The 27355-nt window shown below is 35.6% G+C and overlaps 1 protein-coding gene across 1 annotated transcript in view; it reads left to right on the top strand.

Moving 5' to 3' along the window:
- The window catches only part of LOC108718600 (CUB and sushi domain-containing protein 3), a 696593-nt gene that overhangs the window by 637118 nt on the left and 32120 nt on the right, over positions 1 to 27355 (top strand). The window contains exons 57-61 of the mRNA XM_041566615.1: positions 3026 to 3199; positions 15408 to 15590; positions 20434 to 20610; positions 21595 to 21774; positions 24741 to 24914. Coding sequence (XP_041422549.1) covers positions 3026 to 3199; positions 15408 to 15590; positions 20434 to 20610; positions 21595 to 21774; positions 24741 to 24914 — 888 coding nt within the window. The remainder of the gene's footprint in view (positions 1 to 3025; positions 3200 to 15407; positions 15591 to 20433; positions 20611 to 21594; positions 21775 to 24740; positions 24915 to 27355) is intronic.

Here is a 27355-nt window from a genome sequence, read left to right as displayed (position 1 = left end):
GTCCTTATATGAATGCCCTGCCTTTAAGAAAAATAACCCCAGTAATTGCTGATAATGGGCACTGACCCTAATGCTAAAGAGCTTATACTGTAAATATAAAAACTGAGATTATGCAAAAAGTTCACTGCACTACGAAAAAAACACAGAAAAAACATGTGTTTCTGAGCAATAAATGCAGATTTCTGGTGTTTTAAGCTAGTCCAATACTAAAGTGTCTCCTGCATAGAGATGTCGCGAACTGTTCGCCGGCGAACTTGTTCGCGCGAACATCGGGTGTTCGCGCTCGCCGGAAGTTCGCGAACGTCGCGCGACGTTCGCCATTTTGGGTTCGCCATTGTTGGCGCTTTTTTTTGCCCTCTCACCCCAGACCAGCAGGTACATGGCAGCCAATCAGGAAGCTCTCCCCTGGACCACTCCCCTTCCCTATAAAAACCGAAGCCCTGCAGCGTTTTTTCACTCTGCCTGTGTGTGCTGAAGAGATAGTGTAGGGAGAGAGCTGCTGCCTGTTAGTGATTTCAGGGACAGTTGAAAGTTTGCTGGCTAGTAATCGTTTTGATACTGCTCTGTTATTGGAGGGACAGAAGTCTGCAGGGGTTTGAGGGACATTTAAGCTTAGGTAGCTTTGCTGGCTAGTAATCTACCTTCTACTGCAGTGCTCTGTATGTAGCTGCAGTGGGCAGCTGTCCTGCTTCTGATCTCATCTGCTGACTGCTGCAATAACAGTAGTCCTTGTAAGGACTGCTTTTATTTATTTTTTTGTTGTTTTACTACTACTACTACTACTACTACTATAAGAGCCCAGTGCTATTAGTCTAGCAGTGTTGGGGAGTGGGACTGGTGTGCTAATCTGCTGCTCCTAGTAGTTCAGCAGCACCAACTTTAATTTTTTTTTTTTAATATTCATTTTTTTTAATTTTACTTTTTTTTATTTTACTACCGCTGTAGTAGTGTATAAGTTGACCTTTTAGGCATTATTTGCCCTGTAGGCATTATTTGCACACTGTTTTCTTCAACCCGCCATCTAGCTGTGTGACCTTGTTCACATTCTGTCTAAATATCCATAATATTACCGTCTCCAGAAAAAACACCGGAGTGACTTTTTTCAAGCAGCATTCATATATTTTACGTAATCCGTATCCACCGCTGTAGTAGTGTATACGTTGACCTTGTAGGCATTATTTGCACACTGTTTTCTTCAACCCGCCATCTAGCTGTGTGACCTTGTTCACATTCTGTCTAAATATCCATAATATTACCGTCTCCAGAAAAAACACCGGAGTGACTTTTTTCAAGCAGCCATAATATATTTTACGTAATCCGTATCCACCGCTGTAGTAGTGTATACGTTGACCTTGTAGGCATTATTTGCACACTGTTTTCTTCAACCCGCCATCTAGCTGTGTGACCTTGTTCACATTCTGTCTAAATATCCATAATATTACCGTCTCCAGAAAAAACACCGGAGTGACTTTTTTCAAGCAGCCATAATATATTTTACGTAATCCGTATCCACCGCTGTAGTAGTGTATACGTTGACCTTGTAGGCATTGTTTGCCCAGTTTTTTTGGCCGCAGCCACTGAAGCACAGAGGCCAGAAAAAATATGCCATATAAATGCTGAAAATAGTCATTTTTTGCCATACGTTGACTCAACGTACAGATGAAGCCACATAGATTTGTGAGTTAAATGCGTCATGACTCAGAGTTAATTGAAGAAACTGTGTTATCTAAAGTTATCTTAACTCATTTAATGCATTTAACCTTTTCATTAGCATACCAAAGCACCATTGTTCACAATGGTGAATGCTTTAATTAGATGGGATGTTGTGACACAGTTTTCTGTGTTAAATGAGATAAATGGGATATCTGTGTTTAGTTATTCTGTGTCAAACAGACAAACCAAAGTGGCTGCATCTGTATATGGCAAAAAATTACTATTTTCAGCATTTATATGGCATATTTTTTCTGGCAACTGTGCTTCAGTGGCTGCGACCAAAAAAACTGGGCAAACAATGCCTACAAGGTCAACGTATGGCAAAAAATGACTATTTTCAGCATTTATATGGCATATTTTTTCTGGCAACTGTGCTTCAGTGGCTGCAACCAAAAAAACTGGGCAAACAATGTCTACAAGGTCAACGTATGGCGAAAAATTACTATTTTCAGCATTTATATGGCATATTTTTTCTGGCAACTGTGCTTCAGTGGCTGCGTCCAAAAAAACTGGGCAAACAATGCCTACAAGGTCAACGTATGGCAGTTGTTTAAAGAGAACAGTAGATTACTAGCCAGCAAAGCTACCTAAGCTAAAATGTCCCTCAAATCCCTGCAGACTTCTGTCCCTCCAATACAGAGCAGTATCAAGCAGATTACTAGCCAGCAAACTTACTATCATCTGTCCCTGAAATCACTAACAGCTCTACCCCTACACTATCTCTTCCAAGCACACACAGGCAGATTTTTCAGATACATTTTTGCCCTTGATCCCCCTCTGGCATGCCACTGTCCAGGTCGTTGCACCCTTTAAACAACTTTAAAATCATTTTTCTGGCCAGAAATGTCTTTTCTAGATGTTAAAGTTCGCCTTCCCATTGAAGTCTATGGGGTTCGCGAACCGTTCGCGAACCGCTCGCATTTTTGCGCAAGTTCGCGAATATGTTCGCGAACTTTTTTTCCGACGTTCGCTACATCCCTACTCCTGCATACAACTAATCCAAATAAACACACTGATTATTATGGTTTTGTGTGCGAATGGTACTGAAGAATATGAATAATTTAGTAGTTGTCTTACTTTAAACTTTATACAGTCTTTAAAATGGGTTATGTAGGAGCATGTACATAAATGTGCTAACGATTATCATACATTTGCATGGCATCACAATCTTATGGAGAATTAAAAAACACCATTCAAATACAGAATCACTAAATATAGCGTGCTGTAGCAAAATGCTCCTTGTAAAGAGATTCCAAGTAAAAATTGAAGGATAGCAGATGGTGGAATTAAACTTGTCATCTCTGTTCTTCAGTGATTGACTGTGGCCATCCTGGTGTCCCACCGAACGCAATTATTTCTGGAGAAAAGTTTACATTTGGATCTACTGTTCATTATTCCTGCACTGGAAGGCGAACCCTAATAGGCTATTCGACAAGGACCTGTCAGTTAAATGGGCATTGGAGCGGATCTTCACCTCACTGCTCAGGTAAACAAGAAAAAGGAAGATAAAAAAAGTCTGCATGTTCAATTGTAAATTGAAGGGCATAACCCTTCATGAATATAAAGAATGTTTCAGCTCTACCGTCTCAAAACTGTGGTGCAGAGTTTATGACTATATTTGCAAGGTCATTTTTACACCCTGGAGGGCAATTTTATAAAAGTAAGAACACAAGTGCAAAGCACTACAATGGATGCAAAACTGGTCTTGAATTGATTTTATTTAGTTATTTGCTACCATACATATTCTTTGTAACTTTGTAAGCACCATTGTGTTTCCCTTAGTCTGTCGGTAGCTGCAAATGATTTGTGCCATGTAAATCAGATGTAAATGTTCTCTTTTTTAGAGTTTTGATTACAGTACCAGAAATACTGCATGAGAAAAAAGATGTCAAAGTACGTAAACTAGCAACAAAAATAACATATATATGCTTACCAAGGTGGCTTATGAGTATACAAAATATTGTCTTTTACATCTTTAACACATCATATTGCCATTCCTTATATGTAGAGGCCCATGTAGAGTGTAGAGTAGAGTGTGCTGTAAATTGTTCAGTTTCACTTGTGAATACAGTGGACAAAGCTGTACACTACAGCTTGCACATGACTTACCTAAACAATCATTAATTTTAGCCAATGTTGCATTGTGCAAAGTATGCAGCTGCATTTTATCTTGGAGTTCAGGGGGGAACAAATTCTGAGTTTTAGGTTAAAGACAATATTAATTTTGCATATGAATTCTGCACTTTTTACAATAGCATGCAAATGTACTTGTTTATTTTAACATCATTTTTCTAAATATGTTCATCGATTACATACGATTACATGTATTTATTTTCATATGTGTTTTATTACCATGAGTGCAATTATAACCTCTTGCAAATAATTCAGAGCATCTAATATCTCTTGGTTAGACTAATTAACTTGAAAGATAAAAAAAATCTGGAGCATGCTCTTCTTTACAAAGACAGAACAATTATCTACTGTATATGTGCATTTTCTACCTGTTCTTTTAAATATTTTAAAGGTTCTTCATGCTTACTGTATATGCTGTATATAGATGATATGTTGTGAATCCAGTTCAGGCTGATCAGATGATACAATTTTACTGTCCATATGGATTGGGATGGCTTTGTATAACAAAAAACAAAAATGGTTCTTTATTAGGCTCAACGAATCGAGGAGAATGTAACATCAGGAGAATGTAACAATGTAACAAACCACTATGGCCCCGCCACATAACCACTATGGCCCCGCCACCCTCAATAAATAACTTCAAACAGGGTTTGGTGCCAAGCAGCATTGCTGTTCAACTGCCATTGCAAGCAAGCTGTGCGCCCCCAGCAACCTCCCAAGTGAACAGTGTGTGGGGGAGACAGAGCGAGAATAAAGTACAAGTGGGAAGTATAGGAAGTGAATTACCAATGTGAAATATAAGCAATGAAAGCTAAAAACATATCGTGCCAGTCAAACACTATTCACCGTGGCGCCTCCCCTCATGCCTGTTTCACAGCTACCGGTATTCTGGCTAATCTACAGCAGCCTAGTAGTGGGTGTGTGCCAAGCACACCAGAACTCTGTGTGTCAGCCCATTGCTACTGTTAGCAGGAAATGTACCGGGTCAGCCAAGGTAGTGCTATGTGACCCACAATGCAAGTGGGAATACAAATAGTTAAGCCGGCTTTTTTTGTCATCTACTGCCAACACATTTAGCATTCTGGTACGGATCACAGGACCCCATCGGGGTCAGAGACTATATGAAAAGATACAAGAGGAATAGAACATACCACACATTGTTATCAGCTTGAAAGTATCAAGGAATCATTTACAAAACATTAAATGTACAATTATTATGTGCAAATTAACAATCTTGTTAGAAACAAAGTAAATCAGCAGCTAGGGAGCTCAGATCAAAGCAACCATTGATAGGCAGTTAGCCAAACTAACAGTCCAGGAGGAAATATTCAAAAACAGAACATAAAGTCTGTGATAAGTTCAAATCATATAAAGCATCATATAACCCCTGGGGGGCAACAGTATCCAGCGCTGCTAGTTTCTGTGGGACAGCTCCACTTCTGAACCATTTTCTGTTTCAATTCTTTTACTCATGAATTGCTGACTTTTTATTTATAACTTTTAATATCATGAACTCACTTTGAAAATAATATTTATAGCACCAGCACTTTATTTAAAGTATACATAGAATCAATGGATTTTTGATATTTTTAATTGTACATAAGCATAAAATCAATTGAAAGTCACAGCATATGAATTAAAATACAAGTACTTGTCAAATTGTCAATTAATTTATTATATTCAGTAACAATCAATTGAGATATTATGTATTAATTGTGTGTTGGCAAGGGATTGATTGGGAATCGAGCACGTGATAATAGCACTAAGCACTTTAAAGCACTCCTAGTCAGATCTTAATCTATTTTATCAAGAACATGGGGGGGTTTTACTGCTAATTATTTTTCCTGGATAATTGTTTGGTTTATATACCTCTACACAGCCTTGAATTAGGGAACATAAGTGAGTGAATATTAACTACAAGACAGTTGTTTATTATTGTAATTACAGAATAGAGTGTTGTCCATGGCGCCAATAGGCCAGTTCTTTTTTATACATCTCTTCGGGTCTTTCGTAATATGTGAGTGTTTGGTGGTGAAGATTAGATGCGTTGATGGATTGTCAGAACATGGTTTCTTAGTAAGTAAATCTGCCTGTGTATATGTGCAGGCCCTCTGAAGCTGAATCCCCAAGTCATGTGGTATCACTGTGTACAGACTTTTAACGTCCATGGTTGCCAAAAGAAATTCCTCGATTTTGTCGATTTTCTTAAGGATTGGTATAACATGGGTAGCATCTTGGGTAAACGAGGGCATGGTGGTAACAAGATGTATGTATATTTTTATTTGTATAGTGATCCTTGAGGACAAAGCACTGTACAGCAGAACAACAAATTAGTAGAACAAACAGGGGGCCATTTCATTAATAAATACAATTAAGTACAAAAATACAATATATATATAGATATATAGGTCCCTGCCCCGTAAGCTTACAGTCTAAATGGAAAGGTAACTTGCAGACACACATATTAATTGCTGTAGGGTAACACTGCCATAAAAGTGCCAGTTTCCAGTTCAGGTGTTATGCAAGTGCTCCAAGAGTCGTTGAGTTTAGTTCTGAAGACATTAAGGGGCAGATTTACTAAGGGTCGAATATCGAGGGTTAATTAACCCTCGATATTCGACTAGGAACTAAAATCGTTCGACTTCGAATATCGAAGTCAAACGATTTAGTGCTAATCCTACGATCGAACGATCGAAGGATTATTCGTTCGATTGAACGATTAAATCCTTCGAATCGAACGATTCGAAGGATTTTAATACAACGATCGAAGGAATATCCTTCGATCAAAAAAACTCTGGCAAGCCTATGGGGACCTTCCCCATAGGCTAACATTGACTTCGTTAGCTTTTAGCTGCCGAAGTAGGGGGTCGAAGTTTTTTTTAAAGAGACAGTACTTCGATTATCGAATGGTCGAATAGTCGAACGATTTTTAGTTCGAATCGTTCGATTCGAAGTCGAAGTAGTAGTCGAAGGTCGAAGTAGCCCATTCGATGGTCGAAGTAGCCAAAAAAATACTTTGAAATTCGAAGTTTTTTTAATTCGAATCCTTCACTCGAGCTTTGTAAATGTGCCCCTAAGAGATAATTCTCTACGGAGAAATTAAGGAATGGCATTCCAAATGTAAGGAGCAGCAAGACAGAAGGGTTTGATGCGGGAAACAGCATTAGCAATAGGGTGTTCAACCAAGTAGTCCTCTGAGAGGAGCAGAGGATTCGTAAGAACATATAGAGAGACAAGAGAGGAGATGCAGTTAGCTGCTGAGGAATGAAGGGCTTTAAAGGTTATGAAGAGGACTTTGTAAAGTTATACTTTGTTTTATGGGAAGCTATGATAAGAAGCATGGAAGGGGCCTGTACCCTTTTGGATGAGAGGAGGATAATTCTGACAGCAGTATTTAATACAGACTGTAGAGGGGAGCTGCATATTCATATCTTTATGAGAAGGAGCTTCAGCTTGTCTTGCTTCAACATCTACTAAAGGCCCATGCAGAGGGAAAAGGGGGCATAGCCAAAATATATCAGTCTAATTGGTGCCATGCGTGCCCAGATAGTTGGGCAAAATCAGGGAATCTGCTTGGCCATATTTGGGTATATATGGTCATTTTTAAGCCCAAGGGGTTCATTTACAAATACAAGGTAGTAGTAACTCCAAGGTTTTGTTTGCATCATTAAGTGCATTTGTGTGTGATTCATCAAAACAGACTGGGTGGGATACATGATGAAAAAAATTGGCAAGTTCTGGGAGCATGTTGAGGCACAAGTATCTAATGAATGCTTGCAATGACTGCATTGTAAATAAATTTTGAAATCTTATTGGAATAAACCAAAAAAACAATAGTGATCTGGCTAATATGACAATTGTTGCTTGTAAAATGAAAAGCTTGCTGGCTACCTCCCTAATCATTTGGTGAGTAAGGATATGGACATAAAACAAGTGTAGCATGACTACTGGGCCAATTTATGAAAGTTCTAAGAAGTGAGCATTTGTTTCTCCAAATCAGACTTTTTAGAGTAAACAAACACATTTTACATACAGTTAATCCACGATTTTTTGTAATTTATCAAGTGTAAAAAACATAAAATCTTCTAATACAAAGATATGGCAAATAAAAGCTGTCAAGGTCATGTAGAAGTCATTGGATGTTCCCTTTATTTTCTTGCAAATATCAGCCTTTGGTTCCTTAGAAGTTTTCTGAGATCAAAACGTTCATTGTTGTACTTAGTTTTCATTTATTCATGAAACATTTTTCAAATTTTTTCATTCAGATCATTTAATAACTTTCATAGCATTCGTGATTTTAGAGAAATAGAGCTTAATTGCGGGTTTCAAAAATCTCCAATAACACTGAAACTCAACCTTTAATAAATGGGCATCTACATATAAGGAATGGCAAAATGTTGTGTTAAAGATGAAGAAGACAATATTTTGTATACTCATATTTGTTATCAAATCATTATTTGTTTAAAAAAGGCCACCTTGGCAAACATATATACAGTATGTTCATTTTTGGTGTTCTACTTACTTTGACATCTTTTTCACATGCAGCATTTCTGGTACTGTAATCAAAACTCTAAAACAGAACATTAAAACATTTGTAAACACTGAGCTGATAAAACATAAAAATAATTAATTTCTAGAACTAATACAAGTTGGTACAAAAATTTAACAAGCTGGACATCAAAAAAAGCCTTCAGTTCATTGAAAACATAATGCTTCTTTAACACTCGTGTGTTAATTCTGACTTGAATAGGGCTATACAAAGATCGATGGAATAATCTTTCTGTGTGTTCCCTTACGTGTGAACCTGTAGAGTTTATGGAAACATAGCCTGTAATTATCTTAATTATAGAACTACTGATAAATTCCAGAAACAGTTCTCATTGACTCAACAGATAATCCACTCTATAGTTAAGGAGGCTAACCCATTTAAAAAGGACAGCACTGAAAGAATCATTATGTCATTTAGCAATTCCAACAGTTACAACTACCAAACAGATGCCTTACTTAATGTTGTAATTAACCCACACTGTGACCCCATTTAAGATTTTTGATTTCTCATTTTACCACTGTTGTGACAAACACACGGTAGTGGTTGAGAAGCTCTGGAGCTATGAGTAATCAATTCATGTCTTTGTGCTATTACAATCATATGAGAGCTTAGGTTCTTAAACTGTTTTGTAAAAGAAAGAATAGTTACCATGTGATTCCATTGCTATGAACAAAGAACTCAACACATCCCTACATTGACTACATTGACAACATTGACTAATGACTACAGAATATCAAACACGGATGTTGATATGGTGGCCTTCCATTTGTTGTTTAACAAATTCCCCATCATTCCTCGGCAACCTGCAGTAATACAACAATTATGACAGCTGTATTTAAATAATTGATCTTCAATAATGCAATCAGTGTGATTCTTAAGCCAGTCACAGCATTCTAATTTAGCAGATGCCCCTCATCATATATCAACAATGTGACTATGATGTATGGGGTTAGACTTAAGGTGGCCATACACGGGCCGATAAAAGCTGCCGACAGACCGTGTCGGCAGCTTATTGGCCCGTGTATGGGGGCCCCCGACGGGCTTCCCCGATCGAGATCTGGCCGAAAGTCGGCCAGATCTCGATCGGATGGGATTAAAAATCCCGTCGGATCGCGGCCGCATCTGTTAGTTGATGCGGTCCCGCGATCCGACCGCCCGTTTGGCGAACGCTAGGATCCGATCGTTGGGCCCTAGGGCCCACGATCGGATCAGCCCGATATTGCCCACCTCAAGGTGGGCATATCGGAGGGAGATTCGCTCGTTTGGCGACATCGCCAAACGAGTGGATCTATCCGTGTATGGCCACCTTAAGTCTAGCTCAACATAAAAAGTGAACATCTTCATACTAATGTATTTCCTAATACCAGCTATTGTACAGCAAATACATAAAAGTGGAATGTAAGCAATGTTTAAATCTCATTTTTGTGAATGTTTACCGCTACTCGCAAAGTAAAATAGTTCACATCTCGCATTATCATTAAACAAAGGTAAACATTAACACCTGCTCTGGTGTTTTGTTAAAAATTTTGGAGCAAAAACGCTTTGTGATTCCCACATTTTATTACATAACCTACACATGTTTGCAAAAGCGATTTGTTTTCAACTTTGCAAGGAATTGTTGAGGTCTGAAATCTGCAGAGAACACAAAAAATTAAAATAATGGTCACTAAGGGTCAGATTTATCAAGAGTCAAATTTCGAGGATTAAAAAACCTCGAATTCGACCCTCGAAGTAAAATCCTTCGAATTCGAATATCGAATTTGAAGGATTTTTGCGCAAAAGCTTGGATCGAACAATCGAATAAAAATCGTTCGATCGAACAATAATATCAAACGATTCGAACAATTTTAAGCGATCGATCGACGGATTTTTATTCAATAAAAAAATAAACTTAGAAAAGTGCTCTGGAAGGTCCCCAAAGGCTAACATTGCACTTCAGTAGCTTTAATGTGGCGAAGTATGAAGTCGAAGTTTTTTTTAAAGAGACAGTACTTCGATTATCGAATGGTCGAAAAGTCAAACGATTTTTACTTTGAATCGTTCGAATCATTTGATTCGATCGAATTTGACCCATTCGATGGTCGAAGTACCCAAAAAAATACTTTGAAATTCGAATAATTTTGCATTTGAACTCGAGATTAGTAAATCTGCCCCCAACTGTTGCCATGGTCTTTGTGAACATTTTTTACGCTAATGAAACATATTCCCCCAAAAGAGTATCCAGCATGAGACTTATTACCTACAATTGCAGCTCAGTTTTCTCTTATTATTTAATAAGAGATTACAATGTGTTTGGTTAATATAAACTGGTGGTAGTCGGGATGAGTACATTTTTGCAAATATGCCCTAGAATTTTGCCATGAATTTTGATTCTCTGGGGAAAAATATTGTGTGCAGGAAAAAACTAAAAAATTGTCTACTGACTACAATGCATTTGGCACAATTTTATGATTTTTCCAAATTTTTCCAGTTTTACAAATTTTCTGTGAAGTGAAACTGATCAGTTTTGCTCATCTCCCACTTATAGTATAAAGTTGGTTGTATTAACTGCAAGATTACCATCCATAGATATTGAAATGTAAAGAAGTGCATGCCTTAATGATTTAAATGTATATAATATTTTATGTTCTGCAGTTTAGAACACCACTTGCCATCTTCAAGTGCTCTTAGGGGCAGATTTATCAAGGATCAAAGTGAATTCGGGGAATTTTCAAGTAAAAAAATTCAAATTCGAAGTAATTTTTTGGATACTTTGACCATCGAATAGGATACTACGACTTCAACTTCAAATTCGATTCGTAGTAAAATAATTTGAATATTTGACCATTCGATAATCGAAGTACTGTCTCTTTAAAAAAAACTTCGACTTCAATACTTTGCCAAATGAAACCTGCTGAAGTGCTATGTTAGCTTCTACAGCATTTTTCTAAGTTTTTTGAAATCGAAGTAAAATCGATCGATTTGAAATTGAAGGATTTAATCATTCGATCGAACGATTTTACTTCGACCGCAGAATACCCAAATTCGATGAAAAAAGTTTGAATTCAATATTCAATTCGAAGTAATTCAATTCGATGGGCGAATTTCGAAGTATTTTTTTTACTTCGAAATTCGACCCTTGATAAATCTGCCCCTAAATGTATATTACATAAATAGTAATAACAAGAAAAGCTACACTTGCCTGCTGTAACATTAGATATAAGATGAACTGGATTGCTGAATGTTAATAATAATATTGTATATCAGAACACAAAACAAGCTTTCTGCACATCCCTGAGAACTAGTGTATTGATAAAAATAAAAATACATATCACATCCTCATACATTTACTACAGTATCTCAAATATGTTATCACAGTAAACAGTGTACAAAACACAGTGTTCAGCAGTATTACCACAGAATAATACTGATGATTTTGTCCTGACTTTCCATTTATATGATTTATACCTGAAAGCCCTTACATATGTAGGAAAATAGTAAGATGCTCATTCTTCTTTCAGCCTCAATCAGTTATTGCAGTTATCCATGCACCCAGTTGCTATCTTTAAACAGTAGAATATGTACATATTAAACTGTAATTTGAAGCATTTTCTGTGAGTCATATATGTTTTATTTATGTTTACCGGGTATTACTGTACTAGTGGCTTGCAGGGAAATCCAGAGATATTTGATTCAGGAATTATAGAAAACAGTTTACAGCTTACTGAATAGACACATTTTATTATTCAATGTGATCATATGTATTCCAATAAAGTATTAATTCCAATATGACTGTTACAAGAAAAGTTTTCCTTGTTTGGCCCTTTTTCCCCGGAGGAGCCTTATGGAAGAAAGATATTTTAGGCCCTTGTGGGAACACTAATCTTTAGGCCTCCAATCCTACTATTGGTATCTTCCCATTATTAAGAAAAAGTGAGCTAAAATGAACTAAAAATATAAAAAAACTAATTTCAAATCAAATACAGAGGATAAGCAACTAGTGATGGGGGAATTTGCAACAGCAACATTTTTTTTTGAAGCCGGTGAACTTTCAGCAGCAAATTTTCGCGCCTGTTTCGCGAATTTATTTGCCTGGACGAATCCCGCAAATTTGCAGCAAATTCGCCCATCACTATAAGCAACTGAAAATATTATTAGACTTGTCAATGCAGCATTAGACCTAACACAGATCATATAACAGGCACTCTTTTTTTCCTGCAAGTGACTTAATCCATTTTTATTGACTTATTTAGATTTTATTTCCATCCCCTTTTGTATTGCTGTTTGTTTTGGATTGTGCCTGAGGCTGTTTGGGTCCTCTGGCAGATGCATCAGAGTTTTATACTAATTTAAGTATACTCCATTATATGACTAGTGAGAAAATATTCTTGAATATTCAGAGCTTCAGCTTTATTAGAGTAATGTATTCTACTTTCACTACTACTCGGATACTGCATGTTTATGAAATATTGAGGGCAACAACAGATGAAGCCACTTGGACTTGTGTGTTAAATGCATCTTTATTTGGGATTAAAGAAACTGTGTTATCTAAAGTCATTTTAACTCATTTACTGCATTTAATCTTTTTATTAGCATACAAAAGCATCACAAATGGTAAACAATTTAATTAGATGGGATGTTGTGACACAATTGTTTTTAGAGAGACAGTAACAATTTTTGAATTGTTTTCAAATTCAAATCAAATTTGGACTATTCCCTGGTCAAAGCACCCAAAAAATTGCTTGAAATTAGATTTTTTTTTTTCATTTGAAAATTCACCTCAACCTGATCTGATACAACAGGGTTATTTAATAGAAAATAAGAAGAACAACTCTTAACTCCCTAAATAAACAAGATCTCAATTGTTCCACACGAGGACTGACAACTGTCAGAAAATCAAATGTACTTAAAAATATAAAGAAAAAATAATACCCCGTGGGTAACAACCTAATCAATAACCAGCATACGATAAACTCTTAGGATTAAATGAGTTAATTCAATGAATAGATTAAAGTGCAGTAAATGCCTCCAAATAAATTAATCAATTATGCAACTACACAATTTTAAGTTAATTAATAAAAAATTCTATAAAGTGCCAATTAGTGCATGATATCCGGGGGTAGTTTAGTCAATTATCAATCCCAATAAAAATTCATGGTTAGACTGAACCAACAAGGATAAGATAAAAGGTTCCTATAGGGGTGCAATTAATTGTGTAAAAAATCAATTAGGTGAGAATTATTAGAACCAAAGAAATTATATTGAATTAATCACTAATATGTATATAATAACTGCTGGAGATTAAATTAATTAAAAGATCTCGTTAAATTTAAAAAATGACCAAATTAGGATTAAAAACTAAAACCGAATACTGCGGTCAATAGAATAGAGAGAAGATATAATGAAACATGAGAGGGTGGAGCTGTCCCAAAACTAACTGCCTGTTGTTTTCTAAGACTGGGACACCACAAAGAGGAAGCCAGGACAGGGTAACCGAGACTGTGGCCTTGGTATGTTAACTTGCCCTGATCTTATAGAGACTAGGTTAACCCTAATAAGCCACAAATCACCGGCCCCTTGGAAAGGAAGGAAGATTTTATTCTAATCAATCTTCCTTCCTTTCCAAGGGGCCGGTGATTTGTGGCTTATTAGGGTTAACCTAGTCTCTATAAGATCAGGGCAAGTTAACATACCAAGGCCACAGTCTCGGTTACCCTGTCCTGGCTTCCTCTTTGTGGTGTCCCAGTCTTAGAAAACAACAGGCAGTTAGTTTTGGGACAGCTCCACCCTCTCATGTTTCATTATATCTTCTCTCTATTCTATTGACCGCAGTATTCGGTTTTAGTTTTTAATCCTAATTTGGTCATTTTTTAAATTTAATGAGATCTTTTAATTAATTTAATCTCCAGCAGTTATTATATACATATTAGTGATTAATTCAATATAATTTCTTTGGTTCTAATAATTCTCACCTAATTGATTTTTTACACAATTAATTGCACCCCTATAGGAACCTTTTATCTTATCCTTGTTGGTTCAGCCTAACCATGAATTTTTATTGGGATTGATAATTGACTAAACTACCCCCGGATATCATGCACTAATTGGCACTTTATAGAATTTTTTATTAATTAACTTAAAATTGTGTAGTTGCATAATTGATTAATTTATTTGGAGGCATTTACTGCACTTTAATCTATTCATTGAATTAACTCATTTAATCCTAAAAGCTTATCGTATGCTGGTTATTGATTAGGTTGTTACCCACGGGGTATTCTTTTTTCTTTATATTTTTAAGTACAACAGGGTTATTTATCAAAGTCCAAATTTATCTCAATATTTTCTGAAAAAACTCTGACCAATTCCGCAATGGTCTTTTGGGCTTATTTATTAATACACTTTCCCGAAAATTTTGTTTGCAAGAAAAAATCCAAAAAAATTGTGAAAAATCTGTTTTTCATTATTTTTTCAGATTTTTCATCTAATTTTCATGATTTTTTTTAGGATTTTTCACCGGTATACTCAGAATTTTGTCCGAAAGCTTAGGGGTAGTGCCAAAAACCCAGCGCACATCAAAAAATTATTGGGACTTTTCCCGTTGACTTATATGTAACCATGACAGGTCTGAGATGCCAGATTTTCTGACTTTTCCATCCTTGGGGTCTGATTATCGGACCGAAGTCCGATTTTATATATAAAAAAAAAATCACGAATTTTGCATTCGAAAGTTTAGTAAATAACCCCCTATGTGTTTCAACTTTTCTTTTAAATCTAAAAAATGCATATGATTTGAGTTTTCACTCAATTTTATAGTGTCTTTTCAAAATTTTTCAAGTTATTTTAAGTTTTAAGTTTTAGGTTGGAGTTTGGTTGCGCTTCATTCAATAAAAAGATGAGATCTGAGTTTTAGTAAAAAAAAACCCTAAATGTATGAATCTGTCATATATATATATATGCTTTTATCACATAAAAAATGTAGCTATAACAAATAAATAAACAAATAAATAAATATAATAATGCTATTTGTTTCTAGGTGATACTGCTGGTTCGTGTGGAGACCCAGGAATATCAACTCATGGTTCAAGAGAAGGTTCTGAATTTAGAACAAAGAGCAAATTAAGATTTAGCTGTGAGATCGGGTATATTCTTCATGGGTCTGAAGAAAGAACATGCCTCAGCAATGGCACATGGACTGGAAAACAACCAGAATGCAAAGGTAAATCAGAAGGATCATTCAAAAACGATTACATTTGCCATTTGTAGGGCTTTTAGGGTTAATTATAGATACAAATTATTTTGGGATCTATTAAAAGGCAGTCACTAAATCAAATATGCATATTGATGGACCAAGTTTGGTTTGATTCAACATGAGTAAAGTAGGAGCAAAAATGCACTTCACCTCATTAGTTAATTAACTAATTAACATCTTAGATATTAATTCATGTCTAGCTCCCTAAAATAGAATTTTTGATCAAAGTTTTATTAAATCCATTCCATCAGCACATCTTTCTTCCCAAATAACAATATAAAGAGTAAAGTATGAAAGAGAGAAATCTAATTCCATTTAGTGTGTATTTTGTAACATGGTAAAGGTCCGCTATACCTAAACCAGTAAACTGTAATGACATTGCTCTATAATTAATATTATTTTATAATAATAAAAAAAAAACGATTGGAGTGATAGACCATTGAATTATTCACCAAATGTCTCATTCTCTGAAAAGAAACCCTCATAGTCTGTGTGATAAACTTCCTAGCAAATGTTCTTTATGTAGAGTTGTTGAACTTGGAGGATATGGCCCTCCAAGATATTTTTGAGGAATTCGGTCTCCCTCTCACATTTACACAACATATCTACTGTAGTCCTTTGGTAAAAATTATGTTTTGACACATCCGCCCACATATTCAACACAACCTTGTTAAACAGATTCAGTAATATGCAGAATGGGAATGCAGAACTATGAGCAACACTTTTTACTTAATGAAAACCATAATTATAACTTGTAATTGTTCTGCATAACAGCAGGGCTTTTTATGAAACACAGCTTAGCATTATCATTAAGAATACTGAGAATATATTCACACATTAGCACAAATAACAAAACCAAAGCCAATCTATGTACATATAATGCTTTGCATCGTGTTGTGCTAGTGTTGACTGTTATAAGACATAACACAGATGTAAAGGCACATTATACTGGCCAGGTATGGATTTTAAAATGAATGCACATTTCCTCTTTATATATTTTTCCTATGTAGCACAAATTACCCATGACTCATAGGCGTGTGATTGAAAGCTGGAACACTGGTATTAATCATGATGTTTATTTAATATTAAGAAAAATAGGATTATTATGGCTCACATGTAAAACTGGCAAAGATCTATAATATTTACTATTGTATTATATTATTCACCAGATGGTTACTTTGGCAGAACCATGAGGCGGCCCTTATTTTTTTAAAATGGCAATTTTCTATTTAGGATTAACCAATGGCACATACTACTAAAAAAAATATATTATTATGAAAATGGTTTACATGAAGCAGGGTTTTACATATCAGCTGTTTTATGCAATATCTTTAATAGAGACCTACATTGTTTGGGGGGTATAGTTTTCCTTTAAGGTTGGGAACATAGAAGTCAACATTCCTTAGTTCAGATACAGACTTAAATGTCTGCCTGATGTGTTTTTTCTTTGAAGAATAAATATGTATTGACTTTTGGTGGAGAATGGTATGACATATGCAGGTAGATAATATCTGCCAACTCTGCCACTCCTAATTAAGGGGTACAGGGCCAAAACTACAGCCACCACAACTAAAATCTGGACAGGGATTAGTCAGATAGTTTCTGTGCTTTCTGGCAAAAACTGCACTGGACCATAGAGGTAGTCTGTCCCTGACGAGTCGCCATAACCCCAATCAAGGGGGCCAAAAGACTAGATTCCAATTGTGTGCTAAGTATGTCTAACTTAAATATTTCTTGAATAAGATTAAAGGGATACTATCATGGAAAAACATGTTTTTTACAAAACATGTCAGTTAATAGTGCTGCTCTAGCAGAATTCTGCACTGAATCCATTTCTCAAAAGAACAAACAGATTTTTTTATATTCAATTTTGAAATCTGACATGGGGCTAAACATTTTATCAGTTTCCCAGCTGCCCCAGTCATGTGACTTGTGTCTGCATTTTAAGATGGAATTACTTTCTGGCAGGCTGTTATTTCTCCTACCTAATGTAACTGAATCAGTCTCAGTGGGACTTGGCTTTTACTATTAAGTGCTGTTCTTATATCTTCCAGGGAGCTGTAATATTGTGTTAGAGAGCTGCTATCTCGTTACCTTCCCATTGTTCTGTTGTTAGGCTGCTAAGCGGGGAAGGAGAGGGGGTGATATCACTCCAACTTGCAGTACAGCAGTAAAGAGTGACTGAAGTTTATCAGAGCGCAAGTCACATGACTGGGAGCAGCTGGGAAATTGACAATATGTCTAGCCCCATGTAAGATTTCAAAATTGAATATAACAAAATCTGTTTGCTCTTTTTAAAAATGGATTTCAGTGCAGAATTCTGCAGGAGCAGCACTATTAACTGACACATTTGAAAAAAACATGTTTTCCCATGACAGTATCCCTTTAAAGGTTTTCTAAAAAAAAAAATAACATTTTTAAATAGTATTTCATTTAATTTATCTTTCATATAAGTAATTGTGCAGATGAAATTGTCCTATATCCTTGTCCCTACCTTTTCAATTTGAGATGTGACAGTCCATGATATGTTATTTCACATTGCACATACTAGAAATAATACTACTATCCCTATTCTTGTAGAATTTGGTAGAATTAAAACAACATTGACATGTTTCTGTTCTGTTACTTTTTAAATCAATAAGCATCATGCACATGAGAGAACAGTATAGCCAAGATGTGCCATTATGTGTCTTGGTGAAATAACAGGTTTGCACATATCAATCCAGCTGATATAAGTGACAGTGCTGCTTATGTTTCACTAAGTGATCCATTTCATATAGCTGAATATTAATGGGGAACAAAAACTTTGTCCCTGCTTGAATCAATTTCCAATCAATAGATTCAATCAGTTGGAAAATGTAGAGGCAGAGCAGCAAACATAATTTAGAATGTTGTGTCCTCATCTGTGTTCCTGGGCTAGAAGGTTCAGATCAGAAGAAAAGGGAAACAGTGGCATGTATGAATAATGACAGAGAAGCCGAGATTTCCCTGCTGCTACTGGGAAAAGCAGGATGGAATTATATTATGTTTTTTTCTGTAGCCAAGTACAGAATAAAGAAAGGGTTTTATAATGAATTAAAGTGTATAAATGTAAAGTGGAGGATTCCGAGAAATTAACCTTGGTGCTGCAGTTTCTCTTAAAGTATAACTGAACATCCCCTCAAATGTTGTAGGTAATAATAAATAATATAATAGGTTTTACTCTGGGCTAAAAATCATCATAATCTTTTTAAAAAAAGGCCACTTAATTGGAGCTCCCCTTATATTAGCTATGTCCTTATCCACGTTTCAAATGAGGGGTGGGCATGTCCTAATGGCTCCTGCCAGAAGCAAAGTAGGAGGGGGATAGCTAATCACAGCCCTGCAGTCACAGAAGAAAAGACAGGCTTCAGTTCAGGTTTGTCAAATTAAACTAGGGAATTATTAAAATTTGATTCAAGTTTTTTTAAAAATCCGAATTTGATTTTTGAGATTTATCATACACTGGCCCTTTAAGAACTCAAATTCGACTATTCGCCACCAAAAACCTGTGAATTGATGTTTTAGTCAATGGGAGACATCTTGGGCTCAATTTGGAGTTGTTTGGTGCCTTCCTGACATTCAAGTTTTTTTCTGAGAAAAAGCTCAAATCAAGATTTCAAAACTTGAATCGAATTCGATTCTAAGGGGTGAGTGGATCAATGGGATATTCCCCAGAGTTTATGCTGACAATTATTTCACCTAACAAGTTGCTATTATACCTTGCATTATACAGTACAGATGCTTTGAGGATGATCAGTATTCCCAGTTAATGGTCAACTAAACGCTTTGTTTCCTGTCATAGGTAGCATGGTTCTAATTTTGTAATCAATATAGTCCATGCTCAATCAGTGTAACATAATGGAAATAAATAGTTTTACTTACCTTGGGATCATTTCTGTATTTACTTCCTGTAAAAGTTCTACTCCAGGGATGAATTCTCCATCTTAGCTGCTGAATTGACCCCTATTAAAATAATTTGTAATATAATGAAAATTTACACATGTTCATAATGGCTGGTTGTACTGTTTGTAAGGATTCTACATTCTGTGTAACCATTTACAAACATACTGAGACTAGACATGAACTGCATGTTTAACAAGAGATTTAATCACAAGTTTTATGTTAAGTAAGCAGTGAAACAGGCCCAAGGTCAGGAACATCAGAAAACAAGAGTTAATTCAATAAAAGGTCAGGAATGAGAAACCAATTTGTCAAAACCAGAGTAGGCAAGTGAAGGGCAAGAAAGGAACTGACTTATAGGACAGGAACTCAGATGGCTTGGTCTCAGCAGAAAGGTTAATGATATATCATAGGTTGTTGAAGGAGGCAGGCTTAAATATATCCTTAATTTGACTATTACCTTCAGGTGGATCATAGGCAGTAACCAGGAAACACAGATGGGGGAAAATCATTGATATCATCCGTCAAGCTCAAACCAAAGGTGCCAGGGAGTTGCTGAAACAAACTTAGATATCTGAACATCTCCATTAATTTCTGTTTTGTGCCTTTCCTATTATGCCTCTTCCTGATTGTTCAGGTACACACCCTCAATCAAGGAAGTAGCCTCTGTGACTGTGTGTGGGGGGGGGGGTCTCAGGGGGTACAGGGGTCCAAGTTGGAAACTGACTGATATGCTGTTTCAATGTATGTTTATAACAATTTTTCTATTTCTTACATGTATAATGATTTTACTGTGGGGCTCAGAAATTTACAATACTGTACACAATCAATCTGTGAATGTATATTAAAAAAATCAATATTTATGTTATTATACATCTTTTTTTTATAGCTATACAGTGTGGAAATCCAGGGACAACAGCAAATGGAAGAGTTTTTCGTGTCGATGAAACAACATTTTCCAGCACAGTTATATATTCTTGCTTGGATGGATATATACTTTCCGGCACTAACATCAGACAATGCACCGCCAATGGCACATGGTCTGGTGCTCTGCCTAACTGTACCAGTGAGTTTCTATTGCATGAAATGGCATCTGTACAGCAGTTTTAATACTACCTAATATTGTGATATTATTAATGGAAGACCAATGTTTTTGATCAGCTGTTATATTTGTAATAACAATAAAAATTTTAAAAATGTTAATTGGGTGTCTTGATTAAACTGGGAGTGATACGGAATTTGTTAACTTGCTAGTTCATAGAGAATGTATTTATTATACAATAAAAAGCTCCTTTGCATCAGCACAACACATCTTAGAAATCATCCATTAAGGGGCCAATTCACAAAGGGTTGAATATCGAGGGTTAATTAACACTCGATATTCGACTGGGAATTAAAATCCTTCGACTTCGAATATCGAAGTCTAAGGATTTTAGCGCAAATAGTGCGATCGAACGATTATTCCTTCGATCGAACGATTTGAAGGATTTTAATCCAACGATCGAAGGAATATCCTTCGATCAAAAAAACTTAGGAAAGCCAATGGGGACCTTCCCCATAGGCTAACATTGAGTTCGGTAGCTTTTAGATGGCGAACTAGGGGGTCAAAGTTTTTTCTTAAAGTGACAGTACTTCGACTATCGAATGGTCGAATAGTCGATCGATTTTTATTTCGAATAGTTCGATTCAAAGTCGTAGTCGTAGTCGAAGGTCGTAGTAGCCCATTCGATGATCGAAGTAGCCCAAAAAACACTTCGAAATTCGAAGTTTTTTTACTTTGAATCCTTCACTTGAAGTTAGTGAATCGGCCCCTAAGTGTTCCTAAATGTTTGCCATCAAAGTGATCTAAACGTAGTCATTCCTATTCTCCATTAATGACTAATACCACGGGGAGTACAGTGTATGTTTAGAGGGAAAAGCCCTCCCAAGCTATTAGCCGTTGAATAAGTAAACTGCACTCACCTTTCTTTTCTTTTAGTAGTAGTGTAAGATATATGGCATATCATTTTTATGGCTTGATTTTTTTTCTCCATGTTTCTATTTTCTATAGTAATCAGCTGTGGAGATCCTGGTGTCCCTGCTAATGGTCTCCGATATGGAGAAGATTATATAGTTGGCCAGAATGTTACCTTTGTATGCCAACCTGGTTACACAATGGATCCTAAAATTTCTGCCACTCGCGTGTGTACAAGTAATGGTACATGGAGTGGAATAATCCCAGTTTGTAAAGGTATGCATTCTTATTGGGTATTACACAATATTTTCTTGCATTTCTAGATATTTAGATGGAGCAAACGCTTATCATCACCCACCATGCCACTCCATTTACATCATATCCTTTTTATTGAAATGAATGATGTGATATGTGTAGCCATTGTTCTCAAAACAATCTTGTTCCATCTGTACTTAATATAATACACTTGCATAGTGTTATCATACTGTCTTTGATGGTTTTGCAAAGCAAAACACATACAAAATTCTAAAGCAAACATTCCCCTATGCCAAATAATATATAACTACAGTATAGATGTAGCTGGACACACATATAATAAATAATGTAAGTAATTAGACTTCAAAAAGGAGGATATAAATGAACTTCTCAATTACAGATGCTATATGGTCTCCATTCAGAGTAATTCTTACCAGTGCTTCATCGCTTATCTTGATGACAACTAACATACTGTAGGAAGATTACTGTGATAAACTGCTTATACATGCATGCTTTCAACATGCTTTAAGTTCTTCATAGCTATTCATACTGTACCTTTTATTACATGTGTAATTATACCTCTATAGTTATATGATCCTGCTAACATTTTCCATTTAGGACAAATATAAATCAATAGGTCACACGTAAATCTCCATGATAATAAATGGAAGCCATTGTCTCTATTTACATCTAAACTACTGCATCATGTTCTTTTTTTCTTTTTCTGGGTGACTATGGGGTAGATTTATCAAAGTGCGAATGAGTAGCAACATTCTGTAAAAAGAGTTCCCCATTTGATAAATATGCCTCTGAAAATCCCATAGGAATGAATAGAAAGTGGTGGAATTTGACTGTGGTGAGCTTTAATTTAACACCTTGATAAATTGGCTCATATTTCTTCATATACAGGTATGGGACCTGTTATCCAGAATCCTCGGGACCTGGGGTTTTCTGGATAACGGATCTTTCCGTAATTTGGGTCTTCATGCCTTAAGTCTACTAGAAATTAATTTAAACATTAAATAAACCCAATAGGCTGGTTTTGCTTGCAATAAGCATTAATGATATTGTAGTTTGGATCAAGAACAAGCTACTGTTTTATTATTACTGAGAAAAAGGAAACAATTTTTAAAAATGTGGATTATTTGGATAAAATGAAGTCTATGTAATTCGGAGCTTTCTGGATATCGGGTTTCTGGATAAGGGATCCTATACCTGTATATCACATTTTTTTGTGGGGATGCATCAACATTACCAGCTTGTGAACACACTTGTTCAGTTAGAAGGTTAAAAACAAACTGCTACATGCTGTGTTCAAGAAACCATTCCTTCAAAATCTACACATTGATTGAGGCCTGTCAAACTACATTAGTTCTGTCTCTTTACATCTAGAAGTATCATATAAGCTATGTTTCTAGCTCTTTTTTTATCCCAAAGCAAAGAAGACTATAAAAATATAACTGGCTCATTGCTTGCTGCATTTTCTTCTTAAAGGTATTCTTAATGACACTACCGTTAACATTTTCTATTTTAGTGAATAAAAAATCTGTGATGTGGCAAAAGAGTCTGTACTGAGCATGTTGCTATAATAGTGGTTCAAAGACCATTAACACTGTTTGCGTTGGTGCTTTTAAAAAATATACATTTTTTGTTATTACATTTAAAGAATGCAATGTGTTCATTTTAATAGAGCTCATTAATTAAAATGTAATGCAGTGCTAGGAAAAAAGTGCTTAAATTGGCACTTTAGAATGCCATGCATGAGTCCTACATGCCTGTTTTATTGTACAGGTATGGATCCGTACAGGAAACCCGTTATCCAGAATGCTCTGAATTACAGAAAGGCTGTCTCCCATAGACTCCTTTTTATATAAATACTCCAAGGGGGTTATTTACTAAACTCCGAATGCAAAAATCATGAAAAATTCATGATTTTTTTTATTAAATCTGACTTTTAAAACAAAATCAAAATTTTTCAGAATTTATTAAACCCAGAGGATGGAAAAGTCCAAGTCTGAAAATCCGGCATCTTAGACCTGTCAAGGTTGCATATAAGTCAATGGGAGAAGTTGCGATGAATTTTTGATGTGCGCTGGGTTTAGGGCAATACCCCAAAGTTTTCAGAGTTCTCAAGTGAAAATTCCGAAAAGCTAATTTTCTGGAAAATGTAATAAATAAGCGCAAAAAACCCGAGCAGATTTGATCGGAGTTTGTAACAGAAAATATTCAGATAAATTTGGGCTTTGATAAATAACCCCCCAAATGTTTAAAAAGTATTTCCTTTTTCTCTATAATAACAGTATCTTGTACTTGATCCTGACTAAGATATAATTAAACCTTATTGGAAGCAGAAACAGCCTATTGGGTTTATTTAGGGGCATATTTATCAAGGGTCGAATTTCGAATTGCAAAAACTTTCGAAATTCGAATTTAACCGAAATTTTGGCCGTATTTGGCCAAATTCTAATCGTACGAATCAGAGGAATAGCGCATTCGATCAAAGTTTTTTCCAAGTCCACCAATTGACTGCAAATAGATTCTAGAAGGTTAAAACAGCAATTCGGCTTGTTTTAGATGGCGAATCTTCGAAGTCTAATTTTTAAAGAGACAGTACATGATAAATTTCAATATTCAAATTTTTCAATTTTTTACAAATTCAAACCCCAGGTCCTGAGCATTCTGGATAACAGTTTCCATACCTGTACCTACAGTAGCACAAATATTCTCTTTGTGCATATTACCCATGTCCTGTTTGTACAATGTCAATACTGTCATTGGTGCAACAATTAGTTTTTGGTTACTGAATGAGAAAAATTTGTAACCTTAATTGCAGACACAGCGTTTTATGGGCTAAATTTTTTGGAATTATTGGATAAGTGCTACATTGTGGAAAATAACTTTGAATTTTATTGTCTCTAAAGCAATTAAGATGTTGGCTGACATTGATGCAAGATTTCTGTCTGATCATTTTAATTTTATTTTTGCAGCGGTTACTTGCCCTTTGCCTCCACAAGTGTCCAATGGAAAAATAGAAGGCACAAATTTTGACTGGGGATTTAGCATTAGTTATATTTGTTCTCCTGGCTATGAACTGTCTTTTCCTGCACTGCTTACCTGCGTTGGAAATGGAACGTGGAGTGGGGAAGTACCCCAGTGCTTGCGTGAGTTAGAAGCAATATTTCCAAATAATATTCTACATAAATGTATTATATTTCGGGGTGTCCTACAAATATCTCCTGGGTATTCCCCTCAACACACAAAGGGGGTGATTTATCAATAGGGATGTAGCGAACTGCCGATTTGGTGTTCGCGAACGCCGTTCGCGAACACCGGCAAAAAATGCGAACGTTCGCGAACAGTTCGCGAACTTCGAACCCCCGCTAAAATCGTTCGAATCGAACGATCGAAGGATTTTAATCGTTCGATCGAATGATTTTCATTCGAATCGAACGATCGAAGCATTCGATCAAATGCTTTTCATTCGATCGAATGCTTACAATTGTTCGAACGAATGGAAATCGTTCGATTTTTAGCGGTCGAAGGAATTCGAATGGTCGAATGGTCGAACGATTTGTATTCGAATCGAACGCGAACTCAAAATGCGAACGTCACGCGACGTTCGCGAACATTCGGCGGACGCGAACGGTCGAAGTTCGCGCGAACAAGTTCGCCGGCGAACAGTTCACTACATCCCTATTTATCAGTACTCCAATTAATTTTTTGCCGCAAATCAAGTTTTATTTTAGCTTAAAATCACTAATTCAAATTAGAGAATTATTAAGACTTGAAATACAAATTTTAAAATTCTGCATCTAAAAGTTGCCAGTTGGAGTTGTCCTATACAATGTTTTATTATTTTTTTTTTGTTTTTCTAATGTTCTTTGAGCTTGTGAATGCACAAAGTTGAAGTATTCAAGTTTTTTTCCCACAATTTTATTAAATTGAGTGTTTTATATTTGGATTGTACTCACTGCAACCTAAACAAAGATGTATTAATCATTATATGCATAAACACTGTACTGCTGCAAATGCCTAATTAGTTACATTTATTTGTTTTATATCTATTTTTTAAATTAGCTCTGAAACATTACTTGTTCCAGATGCAGAAACACAAAAGAAAATATCTGATACTTATAAGGTTTCTGCTCACTTGCATGCATCTTTACAGTATTGTCCTGCTGCTTTCTTATTTCTGTAATAATGTGTTTCAGCACATTATTACAGAAATAAGAAAGCAGCAGGACAATACTGTAAAGATGCATGCAAGTGAGCAGAAACCTTATAAGTATCAGATATTTTCTTTTGTGTTTCTGCAATTCCACTAGAATGTATAGAATTATATTGCCTACAAGTAAAAACATTTTATATTATTTCCAGATGAACATTATATTCTACATTGCCTGTTTTCCTTCCATAAAATATTCAGACTTTGTTAAAGCTACACTGTTGGTGTTATATGGTGAAGATCATTATGCTCAAAACATCCTAGTTTCTTAGTTCTTGAAACACTGAAGAAAATGTTCTGATTTCATGCCACATGCAAGAAAAGTGGTAAAATAAATGTAAAGGAGGAACTATACAATTACATAAACTAACATATAACTAACATAAACATAGCACCATTTTTTTTTAAATACTGTAGTCATCATTTTTGAGAAAATTGGAGGGGAATATGGCAGCGAAATCAGTTTTTTGCTAAGTCTAAGTAGTATGTATTGGACAGTATATGTCATTCCTTTAAAGAGAATGTATCAAAATACAAGTATTGTATACAGAGTAAATATTTGGGATCTAAGGTTTTCCAGATAAGCGGTCGTTTGATAATTGGAATCTACATACATCTAGGGGCACATTTACTAAGGGTCGAAGTGATTTTTCAAATTAAAAATCTTTGAATTTCAAAGTATTTTTTGGGTACCATTGAATAGGCCAAATTCAACTTCGATTCGAATTGAAAATACTTTGAATATTCTACCATTCGAAAATCGAAGTACTGTCTCTTTAAAAAATTAGACTTCGACACTTCGCCACCTTAAACCTGTCGAATTGCTATGTTAGCCTATGGGGAACTCCTAGAAATTTGGCTATGTTTTAAAAAGTCAAGTATTTTTTTCTGAAAAGCGTTTGATCGATTGATTAAATCGTTCGAAAACGGCCAAAAAAAAGTTTTTAACTTCGAAATTCGACCCTTGATAAATCTGCCCCTAAGTCTGCTAAAAATAATAAACATCAAATGAAGTCATATAAATATTAAATAATCCCATAAGGATTAATTATATCTTATGGTCAAATACAAGGTACTGTTGCAATATTATAGAAGAAAATTAAATCATTTTTTAAAAATTGAATTACTTGATTAAAAAAGAATCTATAGGCGATGGCCTTCTTGTAATTCAGAGCTTTCTGGATAATGGCTTTCCATATCCCATAACTGAATTATATATTTTGCCTGTAGCATTGTAAAGAAGGGTGCTGACAAACAAGGAATTTAAAGGGATATTGGACTACCTATAGGATGCTATATCAAAAATGTCTCATTTACCCTCTCGTGTCTCTCACTTAAATCATATCATTAATTGTATTGGCAGCCAATAGTATTAAT

The sequence above is a fragment of the Xenopus laevis genome, chromosome 6L (genome assembly GCF_017654675.1).
Source record: "Xenopus laevis strain J_2021 chromosome 6L, Xenopus_laevis_v10.1, whole genome shotgun sequence".
Classification (NCBI taxonomy): Eukaryota; Metazoa; Chordata; class Amphibia; order Anura; family Pipidae; genus Xenopus; species Xenopus laevis.
Note: the sequence above shows the minus strand (reverse complement) of the source record. Positions and strands in the feature narration are given on the sequence as shown.